This window comes from Erpetoichthys calabaricus, chromosome 14 (assembly GCF_900747795.2).
Source record: "Erpetoichthys calabaricus chromosome 14, fErpCal1.3, whole genome shotgun sequence".
Classification (NCBI taxonomy): domain Eukaryota; kingdom Metazoa; phylum Chordata; class Cladistia; order Polypteriformes; family Polypteridae; genus Erpetoichthys; species Erpetoichthys calabaricus.
In genome coordinates, this window is record NC_041407.2 from 88,941,119 (window position 1) to 88,962,519 (window position 21,401).

Below are 21,401 nucleotides of genomic sequence, written 5' to 3' on the forward strand. Positions count from 1 at the left end.
ACACACACAGCTACAGATACAGATACACACACACACACACACCACCCGAGCTTCCCTTCCGGAGCAGCTGTGGAGCCAGTAGGGGAGGCGGTGAAGAGTGGGGTACCGTTCCTGCTTTTTTCCCATATTTTAACTGACGGACAACACATCCAATCAACAGCTGAAGTTGTCCTATCCGACAGCTCGATTTACCAATACGAAAGGGGCAGGGGCTGGACCCGTAGGCCCACAGAAGCAAGTGGAGGTTGTCTTTGTGTAGTGGCTGGTAAACTGCGGGCATTCATTGGTAATGTTGTTAATTTATTTCTTTACGTATGTAGGAAGCTGAGTTTTTTTTTTAAACTTAAGCAGTAGCTAGACCGTATAATCACATATTTTAGCAACTGTTTTTCAAAGGTATAAATTTTCATCTGTACTGCTTGTCGATATTACCATGAATGGCATTCTGTGTTCACGGAAAATGTTTTAAAGCAATATGGTCGCAGAAGCGTGGCGTGAAATAAAAGAAATAATTGTGTTTCTGAACAGAACAGTAATTAAAAACTTGTTTTACCTGAAACGTAAACTAAACGGTGTTTGCATTTTTTCTGAGGCTGCTTTATTTGTAAATATAGTTCACGTGGTTGTTACGTATAAGCTTATCTAGTAGTGAAGAATAAACATTTTTACGTATTTATTTTGGCAATACTTATTCCAAAAGTAAAATACTGTTACGTTCAAATATCCATTTTAACATTTTTTTCCCGCAATAATTATAAAGAAAACAGGTACATGTAATATTTAACAGCTTTCTTATTTTACAATTTGTTAAGAAACTGATTGTGTAGTTATAATTTTCATAACCATCAGTCATGTATCAGTGTGTTTGCTCAGCGATGGACTGGCGCCCTGTCCAGGGATTGTTCCTACCTTGCTCGCTATGCTTGCTGGGATAGGCACCAGTTTCATCTCCACCGTGTTCGGGATAGAGTAGATTTGGAAGATGGATGAATATAATTATCTTGCATAATAAAACAACAAGTAGTCTCATAGCACCATAGTGCAAATAGTAATAAACCGCTGGCTTGTACTATTAAATAATGAGACCATACCACTAGTGAGAAATAAAGTTCTATCTATCTACTTACAATATACATCCTTCCATTTCTGAAATCTCCTAAATCAATTTAAGGCCAGTGGGAGGCAGAATCCTACCCAGGCAGCTACAGGCATAATGCACAAAAGTGTTTAGATTGGACACAGGCTCATTACAGCGCTCACTATTACGCTTTTCTTTGCTGAGTTTTGATGTGCTACTAATTAACCTGTAGACATGGCGCAATATATAACTATTCTGAAACATAATTTAGGGTGCTGAAATTATAGGTATCCATCAAGCTGTATTGATGTGCATCATTCTGGACGTAGGTGCCTTTTGTGTGGAGTTTGTATGTTCTACTGGGGCTCAGGTTTTGTGTCTTGATATGTCCTTAGCTGTTCTTCAAGGTGCGCACAGATAAACAAGTGTACCATTTGTGTCATTTTCCCGCCTTTAATAAACCATGAGATAAATTCCATCGTTATTTGACCCTACATTAGCTAAGAAGCTTATTTGTGATACATGTGTGAGAGTAGTGCAATGGCTGTAGTATGAGGTGGTGAACCTCATGTTTTTAAAAGGGGGCAAAAGGATGTGTTCCAGTTACACATAAGAAAGCCTATGCCAGGGTATTGGAATGGAGACTATATTTGATAGTTAAACCTTGGATCCAGCTGGATCATAGCAGGCTATTGAGCATTTGACTAGTCCTTTATTTCTTACACAGGTATTTGAGGGGTCATGGGAGTGAAGGGTATCAGTTTTGTTTATGTGTGCTTCATAATTTTGTAAAAAGCTTATGACCCTGCATGGAGTGGTATTTTATTAAAAATTAGTGAAACACGCAGTCCTGTGGTCCTAAAATAAAGTGCTACAAAAGGTTAGGTATAAACAACAGTAAACACTCCACCCATTGTTTACAAATATAAGAACTTACACTTGATTATGAATTCTGAACATGTATGTAGCATGTCGTAGAGATTTATCAATAGGCCTCGCGAAGACCGTGCTTTAATTACAACAAAGATTTCTGTCCACCAGTAAAGAGCCCACCAGGTTGCTGCTTCCTAAAATATTTTCAATTTCCAGAACTTCTCTAGACATAAGGTTTTAATTAAGACCAAGATCAAGGTTCTAGCCCCATTAGTTAATGAGTAATCCCATGACAGACAGACATTATAGCATTTTATACATATACTGTAGGTAGATGCTAGAAGAATACAGCATTCTGGGGCTGCTGTAGCATTCCATTTTGTTTTTGAATCTGTCGTAATAATAATAATTCATTACATTTATATAGCGCTTTTCTCAGTACTCAAAGCGCTATCCACACAGGGAGGAACTGGGAAGTGAACCCACAATCTTCCACAGTCTCCTTACTGCAAAGCAGCAGCACTACCACTGTACTGCCTGTGAGGACAAGAGTTATATTTCACAGCTTGGTTTTTAAGTTGAGTTATTTATTTTGAGCAAAGGAGTCTTCCAAGGGTGAATTCTCCTCTCCTGTTGTGTTATTCATAAAACAGATATCAAGGCAAAGCTGAGGATTGGAGAGTATCTAGTTTTAAAACCTAAAGTTTGCATCTCTGTTGTTTGTGGGTGATGGTGTCCTTGTGACCTCTAAAGCCTGTGATCTCTGGTGTGCACTGGATTTCTTTGCATGTGGGAAGAGGCTGAGGTGAGAATTAGCACGTCCAAATCTAGAATCATAGTCCTCCTCTGGAAAAGAGTGGATTGATTCTTACAGGTAATGAATGAGTTGTTGATTCATGTAGTGAAGTTTAAGTATCTCTTGGTCTGGCTTGTGAGTGAGTGGTGAGATGAGTTTGTGTAGTGGGAGCAGTTTGTAGATTTACCAGACAATTGGGGTGATGAAGGGGACATGCAAGTTCTCAGACAAAGCTTTTTGATTTACTGGTCAGTCTGCATATCGGGGATTAACAAAGCATATCAAATCAAAAAATATCCATCCCCACCTTTAGTCACAAGCCCTGGATAGTCACTGAAAGAATGCATTTTCATGTACGAATAGCTGAAATGAGGGTGTTCTCCAAAATGCTGAGTCTATCAATTTGATGTTACCTTTGAGAAAAACTGCTGGTTTTTTGGCTTCTATAGGATGGTAGTGAGACCAGCTATGTTTTATGGGTTGGAGACAGTGGCACTGACCAGAAAGCAGGAGACAGAGCTGGAGGTAGCAGAGTTAAAGATGCTAAGATTTGCACTGGGTGTGACAAGGATGGATAGGATTATAAATGAGTACATTAGAGTCAGTTCAAGTTGGACGGTTGGGAGACAAAGTCAGAAAGGCGAGATTGTGTTGGTTTGGACATGTGCAGAGGAGAGATGCTGGGTATATCGGGAGAAGGATGCTAAGGATAGAGCTGCCAGGGAAGAGGAAAAGAGGAAGGCCTAATCGAAAGTTTATGAATGTGGTGAAAGAGGACATGCAGGTGATGGGTGTAACAGAGCAAGATGCAGAGGACAGAAAGATATGGAAGAAGATGATCCGCTGTGGTAATCCCTAAAGGGAGCAGCCGAAAAGAAGAAGAGGGACCAAGTAACCTGTATTAGTGGTGAGGATGCCACATGAGTGCCTTCCTTAGAAGGGTGTACTAGGTGCAGCCTACTGGTGGACGATCCAGAACATACATCTCTCAACTAGCCAGAGAACTTTTAGGAGATCCCCATGAAGAGCTGGTTAGAGTTAGGATGGCCTTGTCAGATCAGTCTTGGCCTCTTTCCAGCACTGCCTTCATTAAAAGAAAAAGTAGATGTTAAGTGAAATGACGTCAAGTTTATGTGTAAATAGTGTACCAGCAATTTAAAGAACAAATTCTTTCAAGTGTATTATTGTCATCACTGGCTACACATTGACAAATGTTGCCATGTAAAAGCTGTAAAATCCTGCTTGTATGATGCAATATAAATATAATAAATGTTTCAAATTGGGATTAAGTTCTAAAAATGGCAAATTAAATTATTTTTCTCAAGTCTTTAAGTGCTCTTTGAATCGGGGTGACAAATATTCCTGTATGTTTCGGCTTTTTTCAAATTGCACACTTGTCTGTCTTTCTTAATTTACAAAGATACCTCATGTTTTTGTTACAGTTTACTGCAATTATTGTTATGTTCATATTCCCATTAAACTTCAAATAAACAGTTTCAGCCAAAGCAGTTACAACATACAGCTTTTAAGTATGAAGCACTTGAATGATTTGGTTAGTCAAGTGTTAATACAATTTATGTTTACTACTTACATTTATTTTAAAACTAGAAGTAGCACTTAGCATTACAAAGGTAAGTAATTTTAGGCACCGGTCCATTTGTCTGCTAGTTTGCCTTCAGTCTGTTCTGGTGTTTCACTTGCTCTGAGCCACCAGGTGGCACTGCCAGTCAAACTGTAACCCAGCGGTATCCGCACAGTGTCAAAATTTTAGTCTACGGTCATGCCGTGATCAAATGAAGGAGGTACGCAAATTTTAGTAGTCAACACTATGGATTTTATATCTTGCAAACACACAGATTCTGAGCTTTTTATATCGGATAACATTCTCAAACATCTTTTTTGTAATGCAGGATTATTGGGACTAGAGTTTATCTAGTAGCAGCAGGCTAAAGGTACAAATGAACCCTGGATGAGCTTCCAGTCAGTGATCACACACCCACATTCACTCTTATACAAGAGTCGTCAAATAAACTAATGCCACAACTTTGGGGGTGTCGAAGAAAGACCAATGAAAACCTTAGGTGCGGCAGTCAAATCTAGAGCAGTGGATCTGTGCGGCAGCAGAGCTGAAGGCTTTGCTACCATACTGTGTTTATTTTGCAGCGATAAATTGTTCTGCTTTTCTCTGGATGCTTGGACTGAATGAAAATATGCTTCCAGCTTTCTAGTTCAAAATTGAACTGCTAGTACAGTATCTGTTAATTCTAATCATTGCAAAATATTCTGAAGCCTTTATTGTGGTTGCAACAAATAACCATACAGTAAAAACAAAGTTTTCGACACCATTCTCATCACAGAATGTGACTGCCAGTTGTGCAAATTTCGTGGTCTACATAGCCCCTCTTGATATGGCTGTTCTATTCTTTGCAGACTTTTCTGTGACTAACATTTACTAGCTTTTTATTTGTCTGCCTTATTGCTGGATAATGTATCCTTCTTTAGCCTGAGAACCTTTATAGTAAATACTTTGTATTTGTATCTGAAATTGCAATCTGTTTACACCCTTTTAGTTAATAGTTTATTTGACTTTTGTGGCACACATTTTGTGAGCTCCTGATTCAAGATGATATTACAGCTGTTGAAATTAAAAAATGCTTGCACTGTTCCCATAATAGGTATGTACTAAAAGCTATGCTTATCTTTAAATTAAAACATAGCAACAGTCTCTTAATAATATTTTAAAATATTATAAAATATTTTTAATGGTGTAATAAACTACATACCCTTTATATCTATGAACTTAATTTAAGGATGCCTAATATTTAAGTTATGCACTTCGTGTTTCATGATGGCAAAGGTGGCGCGGTGGTAATGCTGTTGCCTCGCAGTAAGGAGGCCAGGCTTCACATCTCGTGTCGTCTCTGTGGAGTTTGCATGGGTTTCTTCCTGGTGCTCCAGCTATCTCCCACAGTCCAAAGACATGCAAGCTAAGTGGATTGGCGATACTAAATTGACCCTAGTGTGTGTGTGTATGTGTGTTTTCCCTGTGAGGGACTGGTGCCCTGTTTAGGATTTGTTCCTGCCTTGTGCCCTATGCTAGCTGGGATAAGCTCCAACACCCCCAGTGACCCTGTTCAGGACAAAGTGGTTAAGAAAATGACAGACTTCATGTTTCAAGTGCAGATTATATTGACTCTGATTAATGTTTCTTTTTGGACTTCACAAAAATGTTCTTGATATTTTTACTTTTAGGAGAAACATTGTTTCATAAATGATGCTTTCTAGTAAGAAATCTGAGCCAGGCTCCTCTTCTTCCTCTTCATCCTCCCTGCAAGGAGGGTGTAATGAAGGAGTCACAGACTTGCAGATGCTGTCTCAACCAGGAGTTCCCAGTTCTACTGCCACTGCTTTGGATAGTGGGTTGTCTGGTGACCGCACTCCTAGGAAGAAGGAGAGAGCATCCCCAAGTGGGGATCCTGCTGGACCACCTATTTCTCACTCTGCTTCCAGCAACATTGATGGTGGAGGTGCAGACAGTGCAGAAGGACGCCGGACCAGCCGCCGCAAACGACCTAAAGTAAACATTATATTTTTTCCCCTCTTTTATACATAGATGTTATGTACCAAACTGAGGTAGAATGATGAAAGAAAAAAACTAGTATTGTATGGTTCAATATTTTTAATGTGTAAACTACAGTGTCTCCATTTCCGCTCCATCATTGCCTCACTCTTTTCTTGTGCAAGTCAGTTATCCTGCATGTTCATCAATTACATATCAAAGCAGAATTTTGTGACTGCCATATTCATATGTAAATTTTGATTATATGTAAGTGTATATTTCAGTTGAAATGTTCAAAATTAAATTGAAATTATTGCATGTCTCCACTCAGCTTTGTTATTAATCAGATGCCACTATGCAACATCACCGGGTTTTTCTGATTGCCGTTTAATTTGGTTGTTTCATACATCACTTCCAAGAAAAGCCTTTTCCTATTTTTTGCTGAGAAAGCTTCTTCTGTCATCAATGGAAAAGAAGACCTCTAACCAGTGTGACAGAGAAGTCTTTTTCATTTCAGATATAATCTTCTCTGTGGAACACCATTGCAGTTTGGCTTCATCCTGCATTTTATCTGAAGGAGCTGTCTGACATTTGGCTGTATTATCTGAAACTCCAGCCAGCAACAAGGGTTGTGCAAGCTGATGTATGATTCATGAGGAGGAAATTTCACATCCTATGCGTGCACAGACATTATTAAATTCAAGTTTAATGTCGGGTGTATTGCATATTTAGTGCAACAAAATACAAACCATTAATTTTCTTTATTAGCTGTAAATCTTGGAAAGGTAATATGTTGTAAAGGAATCAAACAGGGCTGTCCAATTCTTCCTTTACTCAAAACTGCAGCGAAGTGTAAAAACTTATGATATTGAGAAGCTAACAGTATTTGGTAAATATCTGACCATCAGCCAAATCACTGATGATGCAACAGTATTCATGAATAACAGAGCAGTTCCTCAAGATTCCTAAAATTACTTATTTTTTTTCCTGTAAAGCCTCAAGTTTGAAGATAAACCTGAAAGAGTTGTTATGAATGAAAGAGTGCCCTCTGCAGACAGTTAATTATATTGCACTCAAATCTGTATCTATACTGTATACTTATACACTGATTATAATAGTATATTAGAAAATCTCAGTTTTTGGAGTAATTTTAAATATAATTTGCATTTTTTTCAATGTCTGGTAACAAAGAGACATCTCCATTTTAGGCCATATTTTGGACAGAAATGGAAATTTATATCCAGATTTATTTATCTAGCATAATCTATGGCAATTCCTAAAATGGCTATTAAAACCATAAACCAACTAATTGTGATTAAATCTGATGCAGAAAATACATATCCGGAAAGCAGAAATTGCTAAAGAATTATAAAGAAGAGGAGTACAAGCCATAGATACAAATTCTGTTAACGGTACTCCTCAAGATACCAGCTAAGAGCTATTTTAATAAATCAAAATAGCTTAGGGTATTATATTCCACATCCATTTTTTTAATTGCAGGTTTTATAGGTTTTCATCTAGTTCCAGCAAATATCTGAAAAATTAAAATGTGTGCTTCAATTTACACGTTTAAAATTTAAATGCCACATTCTTGATTGTAATAGAAATTTGTCATTTTTAACCCTTTGATAGAGGTCCATAGGAGGCTGGGTCATATTTGTAATTGCTGATTTTGAAATAGTCTAAAATGATACCCCACATGCTTCTGTTTGAAATTTGCCATTTTTAACCTTCGTGGAGATGATCTTGAGGAGCTAGGACCACTGGAAAAGAATCAAATATTAAAAATATCATATTGATGATCAGCAAAATTGAAATAACGTAAAACGTCACTTCACATGTCTCCTATTACTTTACATGTTTTTGAAGGTTTGTGAAAAGGAGTAACTTTGACCCCTCTTATCCCATTAGTGGGTGATGTGGTATGCACAGCTTCAAGTCCTTCTGATCATTTTATTTTGTGTTACAGAAGAAAGCATAATACTGGCCATTTGAATAACAGAATTTTTTTTTTTTTTTAAAACATGCAACCTCAAGTTAATGGCGGCATGGTGGTGCAGTGGTAGCGCTGCTGCCTTGCAGTAAGGAGACCTGGGTTCACTTCCCGGGTTCTCCCTGTGTGGAGTTTGCATGTTCTCTCCGTGTCTGCGGTTCACTTCCCGGGTTCTCCCTGTGTGGAGTTTGCATGTTCTCTCCGTGTCTGCGTGGGTTTCCTCCGGGTGATCCGGTTTCCTCCCACTGTCCAAAGACATGCAGGTTAGGTGCATTGGCGATCCTAAATTATCCCTAGTGTGTGCTTGGTGTGTGGGTGTTTGTGTGTGTGTGTGTGTGTGTGTGTGTGCGCCCTGTGGTGGGATGGTGCCCTGCCCAGGGTTTGTTCCTGCCTTGTGCCCTGTGCTGGCTGGGTTTGGCTCCAGCAGACCCCCGTGACCCTGTGTTAGAATATAGCGGGTTGGAAAATGACTGACTGACTGACTGACCTTCAAGTTATTAAACAGTTGCCTTTTAAATTTTTATTTTGTGCAATAAAGCTTTATTTTTTTATTTTTTTTTTTTTTGGAAGAAGAAAAGTATGTTGAATTGGATCTCAGTTTTTGCTGTGGTGACAAATGGGTATTCATTTTTTGTTTTTAATTGTTTTATTGGCATTGGTATCAATTGCAAAAAGTCTGGTATCATGGCAGGCCTAATCAATGTTTTTTATGCTACTGTATTTGTTATTGTTGTAAGCTGTCAATAACCTTACAACCTGTGGATAGAAACTGTTTGTGGATGTACTAGTGGAGTAACTGAAGTCGTGTACCATTTTCCAGAAGGGAGGAGTAAGAAAAGCAATTGTACAGGATGGCTGAGAGTCTTTAATAATACTGTTTGTCTTTTTAGGGCAGCAAGTATTGTTTACGATCTTTATTATACTGAGCCAGGTGCCGTACCAGGATGTTGTTAGGACAATTTGAATGAACTCCACTGTACTCCTGTAAAAGTTAAATGAGGATAGATAAGGATATCCCTGCTTTTCTCGGAGGAAGTAGAGGCACTAGTCTGTTTTATGCCCACTTCAGTTAATGATGTATGAAATTTAAGAAATGTAAAGTTACACTCCCTCTCAATGGCATCTACTCTGAAGTAGATAGTAGTGTGATCTGCCTATTGCTTTCTAATGTCTGTGTCCAGTTCATTGTTTTTTCCTGACACTAAAAATGAGATTGTTCTCCTGGCACTATTGAGTTGACAGGTAAACCTCTTCACTGTAAGCTTCCTTATCATTGTTGCTGATCAGGCCTATGATTGTATTACAAGATGACTGCACCGCTAGGTTCGTGAATGTATTTCAAGGAACTCCTTGCAAAGCGTATGGAGTTATGGACTTGGAGTTTAGTTATCCCACGCAGAACTCACTAGAGCACACTTCTGTGGGAAAGTATAAATGCAGATAAAAATACTGAAATTAATATTATTAAAAAAGAAGAGGTTGGTATTTTGAGCTTCATCGAATTTTGTTTTCTTCCATGGTTAACATGACTCTTATCAGTTTTGAAATCCAAACAGTATTTAACACATTTTGCTTATTTAGACGATAGTCATAAACAATTATACTTTGCATGCTTAATTTAAAAGACACCATAGATAAAGTGTTATGTTTGTATATTGTGATCTTTGCTTACCTGGAAACTAATTTATGAGGTCATGTTGACATGGTCATTACTAATTAGTTACAGTTCATGATGTCACATAGCAGACAGACTTGTTCTTGAAGAACCTTTTGTCAGTTTTAAATATATTTACTTTAATTGTGTGTATTGTTGTTTATTACAGTGCTCATGTTTCTTGTATAATGGATTAACAAGTGGTAGTGTATCACAAAAGAGTTTTAAGTACTTGTTGACACTTGAAACTTTGATCCTCAAATAAGTACTATGAAATGTATAAGTGGATATTCAAGATTTTGACAGATGCAGACTACCTGCCTCAAGAAAAGAAACACACAAACATGTACATTAGTAAGAAGATAACAATTACCTCATATCTTTGGATAAGTACACAAATACTGTATACAATAGTGTAGAAGTAAGTTGGTCTTTTATGGTTCTTCTGTTTTAAAGAAAAACACATGGAAATAGAAGATGTTTAAAGCTCACAACAGATCCCTGTGTTTTCAGTGGATACATATGTACTGAAGTCATTTTAGACAGGACGGTTCAGTTGTTTGTCTTTAAAGACTTTCAGTTAAGGAAAAGAGTATTAAATCGTGTTTTAAAGCCTAAAATACTGTAAAATCATGTAAGGGTTCAGGTGATAAATTGCTGGTTATCTGTGTGTATATCAAAATTTCACGATTTTATTTTCTCTCTATTGAAGGTGGAATATAGGGAAATGGATGAGAGTCTTGCAAATCTTTCAGAGGATGAATATTATTCAGAGGAGGAAAGAAATGCTAAAGCAGAAAAAGAGAGAAAACAGGTACTGCCTCCCCCAGCTCCACCAGTAGAAGAGGAAAACGACAGTGAGCCAGAGGAACCATCAGGTGAGAAATGCTTAACTTCTCAGTAAAATCAAATTTTGTTTTTTCTGCTGCTTTCATTTACCCATGCTGTCTGTTTTACTTTTTTCATTTGTCATGACTATATAATACTCATTATAATGTACTGATTTACAGACTTGCAAGCCGTAGAACTGATATTGTCTTGTTGGCAGAGTTCAGCATTAGAATCATGATGAATACTATAATATATTAAAAATGTATTTTTGCCTTTCTATTGAACCCTCCCCCCATGTCTATTATTATCGCTATACAATTAAAATCATAATAAATACAATTTTATGCTTCACCAAAACTGTTCCAGTATTATTTATTTGAAAGTTTGAACACTAAGGTGAGTTCATATTTTATTATCTACAATGTAATCCACAAACTTGTGGAAACTGTGTTGGGAATGATGTGTATTTTTTTTAAATAATATTTATTTCTTTACAGTTTCCAATAAATACAGTTTTGATCACAGAGCCGTAGAGTTTTCAAAGTTAAATGTTAGAGTATCTGAATTTAGAAAAGAAATTAACCTAACTAGAAACTTGGTCAATTTTGCTATAATAACCACAATACTTTCAGCAGTCAGTATATTCAGTAGGTTTATTGTAGCGTACAATTGGTGAATATTTATTTATTTATTTGGCTTTACATTTAGGAGTGGAGGGGGCAGCCTTTCAAAGTCGACTACCTCATGATCGTATGACATCTCAAGAAGCTGCTTGTTTCCCTGATATCATAAGTGGCCCACAACAGACACAAAAAGTGTTTTTGTACATTCGGAATAGAACGGTGAGTTTTTTTAATGTGCTTAGTTGTGTAATGGAACCTTTATTCACACTGAAACATTAAGGGCAAGTTAAAACTCCCAAGTCTTGTTTCATTGACAGTGTGCCCTCATAAATTAGAAAAAAATCCTATCTGTATATATAATACAGCACTGTGGCTGTTCGTTTGTCTGTCTAGGATTTTAAATCACCTGTAGCTCGCAAACCGTTTGACGATTGACCTGAAATTTGGTACACATACACTACGTGGCATCAATTATCCACTTTCAGGGGGGTGATGACTGACCTCCAAGGTTATTCCTCTTTTTATTTTTATTTTATTTTATTGTAAACTCTTGGCAGTGGCCAGCATGGCGGCCACACGCCACATGCATATGGGCGCCGTTTTCATTCCCTACCACCCTTGCCGTCACTTCCCCTACCTCTCATATCTTAAATCATTCTTGAGGCAGATTGAACACTTAAGTGCCAGCTTAAGTGAGAAATTAAGGAAACATACTAAGTAATTGCAACACAAACACTGACTTAATCATTAACGCAAAAAGATGCAGACAAAAGAAGAGAAGAAGTGGGCTGCTAGGGTGGAGAAAAGAAGAACTGCTCAGGAAGCAGCAAGCGCATCAACCTCTGAGCAAATGAATGCTAAATGTACAATGAAAAAGTAAGAGAACTATGAATGCTCAAGTGAAGTGTATTCACTGCACGTTATCATGCAGTGCAGCATTACTGGTTGTTCAATAAATAAATATGCTTTGTATAAATTTTAATTACATTTGCTAGGTTAAAGGTGAATGCATTCTTTAGTTGGTTAACACCTTTTAAGTTTCTGGAAAGACTTCCACGATGAATGAATGAGAGAACCGAAAACAAAACTAAATGTTTTTTAATTTTAAATTTATTTTAATTTTTGTTTCCTGCTGTGCGCCCAGTGCCATATTGAAGAAAACATTATTTAGTGTGTACAGTGTATACAAGTACACCCAACATTTATTTATTTTTAAGAAGTGTAGCCATGCTAAATCCTGTAAATTTCAGCCTTGTGCCTAATGCCAGCAAGATTAACATTAATATATTTAGCTTTTTTTTAATTGGGGTACAGCAATACTACATGGTGGAATTGTATTGAGCTGGTACTGCCTCTTAACTACTCTCCTACTCAGTATCAACTTATCTATATGGCATTCCCATAGTACATGACAAGTATGATGTCCTTCTAGTCAGCTAAGAGATAACTGACAACTCATTCAGTATGGGAAGGGAAAAATACAAAAGGAAAGAAGAGTGATGATTGGTGGATATATCAATTATTCTGTCTTAGGATACAAGTTTGAGTAATAGTAAGCAATGGGAGTGACCAGAGCATCAGTGAAAATGAATCCCTGTTACACACAGTGATCTAGCATACTAGTTTGATTTCCCCCTTGTGACTGAACCTCATTTAGCACAGCATTATTCAGGGTGTCCTCCTTCTGCTTGTGCTGAAAATTATTATATTTGAGTGTTTTTGCAGTTTTAACATTTAGAGTTGAAAAGTTAAAATCTTTACACTCTAACATACTTTACTCATGATTTAAATACAATGATTTAGTGCAGTATGTTGATTAGTTTTTGCAGCATTTCAAGACAAATATTGTCCAGTTATAGATTAAATAATCTGATATGGATTTAGGCAAATGCAGCTCTAGACACAAAACGGAATTTAATGTTGTGTGTTGAGGACTAATCATAAGTAAGTCCTTCTGGTTACACTCCTAGTAATTATTTGATAAATTACAAACAAGTTTCAGAAGATAGTCAAGCTTATGTAACCACAGTTTATGCAGTTTATTTTTAATTTCTTAATTTTTCTTTGTTGGATGCACTTTACAATGCAGTTACAAATGGTAAAAGTGGACAGAGTGCCATTTTGTGCATGTGGAGAAGCCAAAATTAGTTTCTATGTTAAATATAAATTCTTGTGGAGCCAGTGCAAGGCTGTATAACTTGTAGTTTAATTCCTTTTTTTAAAATAACTTGGAACCAGTGTATATGCTAGATGTTTGCACATTTGAATGGCTTGATTTTCAGTTGTGGAAGTGAGCACAGCACGTTTTATTTAAAAGTCTATTAACGTTTAACTTAGAGTTTCAAGACAAAAACAGAAATAAGTATTTTGTTGTTGCCAGTTTTACACAGCAGTTGTGCCAAGTTACAGTCCAGTCAAATATCAAACCAAGCAATTTTGTTACCTGGTGGTGGTTTGTCTTTTTTTTTTTTTTTTTTGCAATGGTGACAAAATGTGTTGCTAAATATGTTGTGCCCATTCCAAAATAATTCATAATAGCCAGATTCTCAACACGACTGATCTCATGATGCTGCTTTGAAATGGAAGCACAAGACATATTGGATTAATATAATTTTAAATACAGTGGAACCTCGGGTCATGACCGTAATTCGTTCCAAAACTCTGGTCGTGACCCGAAGTAATTTTCCCCCAAATTGTATGCAATTACAATGAATCCGTTCCGGATCGTACGATCTGTATGTAAATATATATACTCTCTCTCTCTCTCTCGCTATACAAGGAATGCAATGGGAGAGACTGAACACGTGCGGAAATCATTGGTGCATATAACCGGAAGGGAAACTGGCTTGTTCGTCACCCGAGTGTGTGGTCGTGAACAGATGCAAAAGTCTGGCGAACTTTTTTGGTCGTAACCCGATTTGTACGAGGTCTGAGACGTTCGTGACCCGAGGTTCCACTGTATGTGCAGCTCAGCCTCACTGGAACATATGGCTAATATTGCTATTAAAATTACCTGATTAATTATCAAACAATAAATATGCAAACCTATACTGTAGTTTGTGATGCTGACTGGGTTTGTTCTAGTCAATATTATGTCTTCATTACAACAGCTACATGGGAATATAGCATGTAAAGCAGCATAAATTTGAGAGTGACTGTGATACCAGTTTGCATTTTCATGTATATAGACGAATGACATGTACAAATGAATGACTCCAGCACTATTATATAGCTTATACTGGATGCCTTTACTGACATGAGCAGTATGTTATGATCATGTGTGTGATATGCTTTGACCACAAAACAAGGGGGTATCACAACAGGAAATTATCGGACACCTGATAAAGTTACTTGGTGCAAGGCAGGAACAAACCCTGGACAGGACTCCAGTCAATTGCAGGGTGAACACCCAGACACATACCAGGGTCAATTTAGCCTCACCAATTCACTCAACCTGTATTTCTTTGGGCAGTAGGAGGATACCAGAGCACCTGGAGGAAGCTCACCCAAACATGGAGAGAACATGCAAACTCCATGTAGGGAGGACCCAGGACATGAACCATGGTCTCTTTACTTTAAGGCAGTAGCACTACCACTACACCACCATGCCGCCCTGTTTATCTGACATAATCTTGGTCTAATCTTGGTTCAGGTGGCATTGATATTATATTTGGACTAGGGGGCTCCGTCCCCTGCTCGCTTCGCTCGCCAACCCCTGGTGTTGGGAAATGACAAAGAGCGTGATGTATGAATGAGATGTAGAATAGTGTGAAGGTGTAGATGATGCATATAGAAAGCAAACAATAAAGTGTGTGGCACAGTGTAAAGGTTTATTGGAAAATTTCTTTGTAAACGCCGTTTAAGTGTAAAAGGTAATTCCAGGTCAGAACTTGTAAGGTCAATGAAGATGGTCATTGTCGTGATAAGAGTCAACTTTGTCAGAGCTTAGAAAGAGTTGTGTCTCTCCAGGAAGTAATGCAATGACTTGGGTATTTATGTTTTACACATTAATATTTTTTGGACATAATATAGTGCATTGTGTTAAAAGGGGCATTTGGTCTAATGAGATTGCTGTTCCAAATATCTCTGTAACTAAGTCGTCTCAGATAAAGGCTTGAGGAATTGTAATAATATCTGGGTGAAGTCTATCTGTATTGGTGAGTGTACCATCTCCCAGTTGTAATAACCAATTGTTATGATCTGGATCTGGACATCGCATGTTTTGTACTAACTGTATCTTTTGAAAGCAATGCCAATTGTCTGCGTATTTTAAGGTGCACTGAACAATAGCTGAGTGCATGGCATGTGGAACAATAGCTAAGCACTATCTAAAATCTCCTCCTAATAAAAGTACCTTTCATCGAAAGGGAATATTATTATTCATCAACGTTTGTAGAAGTTTATGAATGGTGCTGAGTAAGTGACTGGATGCCATTGTACATTCATCAATAATTAACAGTTTTGCAAGACGGATGTCACGTGCAGTGCTACTGTTCATGTTCATAGTGGATACTGATTTGTAGGATCTAATGCAGTTCATAAAGTTTTTACTTTCAGGTACATCGTTAGTTAGAAGCTTCTGTAGATATTCAGGATATGAATGTATAAAGGAGGCAGTCTAATTTGATCCTTTTGACAACAACGTGTAAATGTATTACTTGTATTGCCAGTTGTTTCTTCAGGGAAGTTAAGTGAATGACAATGATTGCAAATGACATTCATTAATCCGAATGAATTTTCCCGAATAGTGGACTCATTATTGAACGCGTTGTCAGCTAACTGGCGTAAGCGTTTAGCAGGTGTCTGTCGTTGATGTCCGTGACCTGTATGTTTTGCTTGTGCCGTTTGAGAGGCGCGTCGTTGTATGTCCAGTATCTGGGACGTGTTGTTTTGGAGCTGTAATCGATTTGCCTGTGCTGTGTGAGAAGCCCGTTGTAGTTTATGGCGTGCATTGTTTGTATTGAGCCTTGCCCGTTTTTGTATGTAGGTCAGTTGAGCTTTCTCTTTTTGGAGCCTTGCCTGCTTGTTTTCCGGCATTCCAGATGCGCGGTGTAGACGTCTGCGTTTATTTATTTTGTCCCTTCGCTGTCGTTTCTGTATGTCTGAGACGGGAGGTGTTTCGTTTTGAACCCGTGCCTGTATCGATGCAGCACTGTGAGACGCGCGCTGCATGCATCTACGTTCATGTTGTACCCGTGATCGTGAATTCATGACTTGTTTGTTCTTCAGCGTTAGATATATGGATAAGTAATAAGGAGGATCGCACTCACTGTTAATATGGAGCCTTTTCTGCGGTTGAACGGTTAATAGTGCCTCATTGTAATGAGATCCACCTATGCTGCATAGTGTGAATTGTGTTTGGTCCCGTCATCCGAGCCGTATCGTTTTGTACCCGTGATCGTGAATTCATGACTTGTTTGTTCTTCAGCGTGAGAAATATGGATAAGTAATAAGGAGGATCGCACTCACTGTTAATATGGAGCCTTTTCTGCGGTTGAACGGTTAATAGTGCCACATTGTAATGAGATCCAGCTATGCTGCATAGTGTGAACGTGTTGAGATGACGTATGTTTAATAGGGACGGTTCATTTAGAAATGGGGCTTTGTGTGTCATTTGTTATTTATGTTAGTGTGGTCGTGGGTGTGAATCGTCGTTTTTGTGTACGTTTTGTGTGCTATGTCCGTAGTCTGTCCCGTTTTGTGTCCAACGGGTTTTGTGTGGTGCTCGCGGCTTCTTTTTTTTTTGTGTGGTAGGGGCTTGTTGAATCCTGCTCTTTGTGTGTGTCCCGTTTCGTGTGCAATGGGTTTCGTGCACAGCGCCGGCATCTGACTCCTTTTTTCTGTGCGCGGTGCCTCATTTCTTATTTTAGGTTGCATTCCATCCTGTTCCTGTTGCTTGCGGGGGGGGGGGGATTTGTGGGGCGCCTGCGCAGTACGTCTTTTGCGTCCACGGCCCATTGCCGGATGGCCCTGCGTCCATCCGGTTTATCATTCTCGGTTAGTAATGTGGATTCTAATTTTGATAACATTGACTAAGCAATATTTATGTGCCTTTACACACTGTACAGTGTTTTTAGATATAAATCAGAATTAAACTAAGCATTGATTAATTTACAACCATTAATTTGTGATCGTGGAGCTGGATCCCGAATGGTATTTTAAATGATCCACTAGGTGCTATCTTTTGATTAAAATATAAGATCCCCAACATTTAGTTAGTGTAGACACCATCTTCCTGTTTAGATTTTTGCTAAAGAAACAAGCAAAAAAGACGAAAGTCAAATTATTCAGTTACAGGAATATAGTCTAATATGGGCTGCATCACATCTATTTAATATTGGTAAATAAATACTTTCATATACGAATGTGTTATTAATAATATTACTGTCTTAATTTTCTTACAGCTTCAGCTATGGTTGGATAATCCCAAAATACAGCTAACATTTGAAGCTACTGTCCAACAGCTGGAAGCGCCATATAATAGTGAGTTCAAATGTGCATTGTTGTCTTTGGTTTAATTTTCAGTGGCTTAATATTTGGTTAGTCGTAGGTTTTCCATTCTTTTTGTTCAAAAACTGAATTATATAAAATATTTATCTATGATGATTGCACAATTGATAAAATTATTTACAGTTTTCTCGGTATGACGTTAATCTGCATCCAGCCCTGCATGTAGGCCCTCTAACGTACAGGGAAAAACTTGGGGTTGGTGGCAGTATTGGCACTCCAGCCACCATGAAAAACCTCACAGTGTTCCACTCCATCTGAACTAGTGTGGTGCTGAGGTGTCACTCATTTCATGGCTGAGTTGGTTTGTTGTGTGGTGGGTGTGGCAATGCACTGTATCAGCGCGTGCTCCTGACCTCTCTCACTCTCTCTCTCGATGGAAATTGACTCCAAAATTAGATCTTTACTTGAGTTTGCTAATTCTTCTTAGGTGATGCTGTTCTTGTCCATAGAATACACAGCTATTTAGAGAGACACGGGCTGATCAACTTTGGTGTCTATAAGCGTGTAAAACCCTTACCAAGTACGTATTCTTTTTTTCGTTTTTCAAAACTTTTAAATTTTACACTTATGCTTTGGCCAAGATTTGCAATAGTGAGGCAGTTCTTCATTTGTGCATAGACTGGTAAGAAAGTAAAAAAGTAAAAGCATATTATAATTGGGAAGATATTTATCTATTTTGTTTAGTGTTAATCTTTTTTATATTTTATGTTAAACATAACTAAACTTCTAAGTTAGCTGTTTCTGATGTCTTTCATGTCAGCAAAAGGTGAAATGGGGAAATATGTGTACTCCTTTCAAATTAATTTTATACTGTATAATTTTATATATAACTATTGTCATATTTGTAGGCACCTTTCTGCCACTTTTTTATATAACTGTGGCAAGCATCACAGTATTTTCTAGTGGAGTTAAACTGTAATTGAATTACTTTTAGCCCTATTTTAGCCAAGCCAGTTTTAAACCTTTACCTGTAAAGCGTGGCAACACAGAAAAAAATATACAGAAGTTCATGTTATTTTAAAATAAACTACTTGTATGATCAAAATGTTTGAACTTGCTGTGCACAAATGGAAGGCTAATTACTCATTGTTTCAAAATAATACAATACATCACTATGTGTTATAGTTTTATGATAATTGTTTTTCAGCCAAAAAAACTGGTAAAGTAATAATAATTGGAGCAGGAGTTTCTGGTTTAGCTGCAGCTCGGCAGCTTCAGAGCTTTGGGATGGATGTTACGGTTTTGGAAGCCAGGGTATGTAAATATTCTAATTGTGTATTTAAACTGTGTAACATTTTTGCAGGTGCATTGAATCCTTACTTATTAAGTGTATATTTTGAAATTGTATAAAAGACTAATTTTTTATGTTCATTGGTACAAAATGTGAATACAGTAGCTGTCCTTGCAAAAGTGTATCATCTTGAGTAAATTCCTCATTAATAATCTGAAGCAAGACACTTATCTTACTTAAAATCAAATGTTTACCACCTTTCATATCACTGATGAAGCCGTAAGGAAGAATGTATTTAAGAAGTCAGTAGCAGATCTGAGTGAGCAGGTGAAACTGATGTTTCTGTGATATGACAACAACATCTAAATGCTATTATAGGAAATGGACTGCTAAATTATTGAAACAATTTTTATTTGACTCCCTAAAAAGAACTTCAAACGGTGCAGATTAACAGTTGTAGTCATGGACAATGCCACTAGATGGCATTGTGAAGTTAGTTTTTGCTGTTGGCTATACAGCAACTCATTCTTAATAAGCAGTTTGACAATAGAGATAGAGTGTCCCAGTACAGTGGAATGTTTGCTTTTATTTTTTTCTTCTTATTCAAAAATGTTGACAGTTCTTATTGTGATATCCACCAGTGTGCAAATATATTCTTTTCCTAATCACCATCTGTTTGGACTGTTTTTTTTTTTTTTTTAATTCTAGGACCGTGTAGGGGGACGTGTTGCTACCTTTCGAAAAGGAAACTATGTGGCAGATTTAGGGGCCATGGTGGTCACCGGTTTGGGTAAGTTGCTATAAAATGATTATTAATTTAATCTGTTGTACACTGGCTTATTTTAAATTAAGCGTCCTCCCTTAGCAGAACAAGCTGAATGTAAATATATTTTTTTAAAGATTTTTAAGCACAAAAATAGTTAGTTATACCATACAATGCACAGTGTAATAGTAAACTAAATGTAAAAACATTGAATAACACTGAGAAAACCTTGAACAGAGAAAACTAACATTGCAAGAGTTCACGCTAATAGCCTTACGAACCGATCGCTGTAAACACTTTTTTTTTAATGAGTTTTAAGCACAGGGAAAAAAATGAACATTTGAAAAATATGTAATTTATACAAAAACTAACCATAAACAACCAAGAAAACTAACCTTGCATGAGTCGAGTTCTGGCATGTAGGAAGTGAGGAGGAACTGGGTGGAGAGGAGATTACAGTTTTGAGGTAAAGTCCCTCTGCGCGATGCACATCTGACTGAGAACAATGTACTGTACAGGTAGAGGGAGAGACTGAACACGTGCGTAAATCACCGGCGCGTACGAACCGGAAGGGAAACTAAATAGAGCACAAAGAGTTCCCAGTGAATGCACAGGGAGAGACGGAACACGTGCGGAAATCATTGGCACGTACGAACCGGAAAGGAAACTGGCTTGTTCATCACCCGAGTGTGTAGTCGTGAACAGATGCAAAAGTTTGGCAAACTTTTTGGTCATAACCCTATTTGTATGTGTTCAGAGACGTTCGTGACCCGAGGTTCCACTGTATACTATTCCAAAAAACAAAATGTCTGTGATAGATAAACTGTTGGTTATTAGTTTTTGTTCCTGATTTAAATGGTGAAATATTTCTTTTTCTTCCTAGGTGGCAATCCAATGGCTGTTATTAGCAAGCAAGTTAACATGGAACTAGCAAAAATAAAACAAAAGTGTCCACTGTATGAAGCCAACGGACAAGCTGTTAGTAATTTTAATAAATGATGAAGAAATATGTACTATTTAAAAAATCTAAAGAATTGCACTTAAATGTAAAGAAGATTTTTTTTGTAATTTTGCAGCATTAACCAAAATGTGTTTTTGGAAAAACAACATTAAAAATTAAACAAACTTCTTCACAGTTACCAACAAAATTAGAAATGAGCATAGCAGAAACAAAACTTTATTTTGATTATCATTTCTATAATGTTGATTTCTTGAGATGTTGGCTTACCAAGTGAGAATACAAATATCAAGGAAGCCAACATTTAATTGTAAACATTTTAAATACTTTGTTAGTGAAGAGATGCTAATATCTGTCCCAGACTAAGTAGCACACTCACAAAGCTATATGTTTATAATACATTCTCTTATATGTCAGTGGTTATTTCTTCCTCACATGCAAACTTATGCCAGTGGCATAGACTAGTTGTTTTCACCATCATTGATCAAGTATAGTATCATTCTTTATGATATAAAATGTAACTTGTAGAATT

The 21,401-nt window shown here is 37.4% G+C and overlaps 1 protein-coding gene across 1 annotated transcript in view; it reads left to right on the plus strand.

The window, feature by feature from the left end:
• Window positions 1-102: 102 nt before the first annotated feature.
• Window positions 103-21,401, plus strand: part of kdm1a (lysine (K)-specific demethylase 1a) — a 42,427-nt gene continuing 21,128 nt past the window's right edge. Inside the window, exons 1-9 of the mRNA XM_028818698.2 lie at window positions 103-286; window positions 6,000-6,324; window positions 10,666-10,831; window positions 11,493-11,626; window positions 17,812-17,890; window positions 18,345-18,437; window positions 19,065-19,171; window positions 19,857-19,938; window positions 20,795-20,889. Coding sequence (XP_028674531.1) covers window positions 6,019-6,324; window positions 10,666-10,831; window positions 11,493-11,626; window positions 17,812-17,890; window positions 18,345-18,437; window positions 19,065-19,171; window positions 19,857-19,938; window positions 20,795-20,889 — 1,062 coding nt within the window. The 5' untranslated portion in view covers window positions 103-286; window positions 6,000-6,018. The remainder of the gene's footprint in view (window positions 287-5,999; window positions 6,325-10,665; window positions 10,832-11,492; window positions 11,627-17,811; window positions 17,891-18,344; window positions 18,438-19,064; window positions 19,172-19,856; window positions 19,939-20,794; window positions 20,890-21,401) is intronic.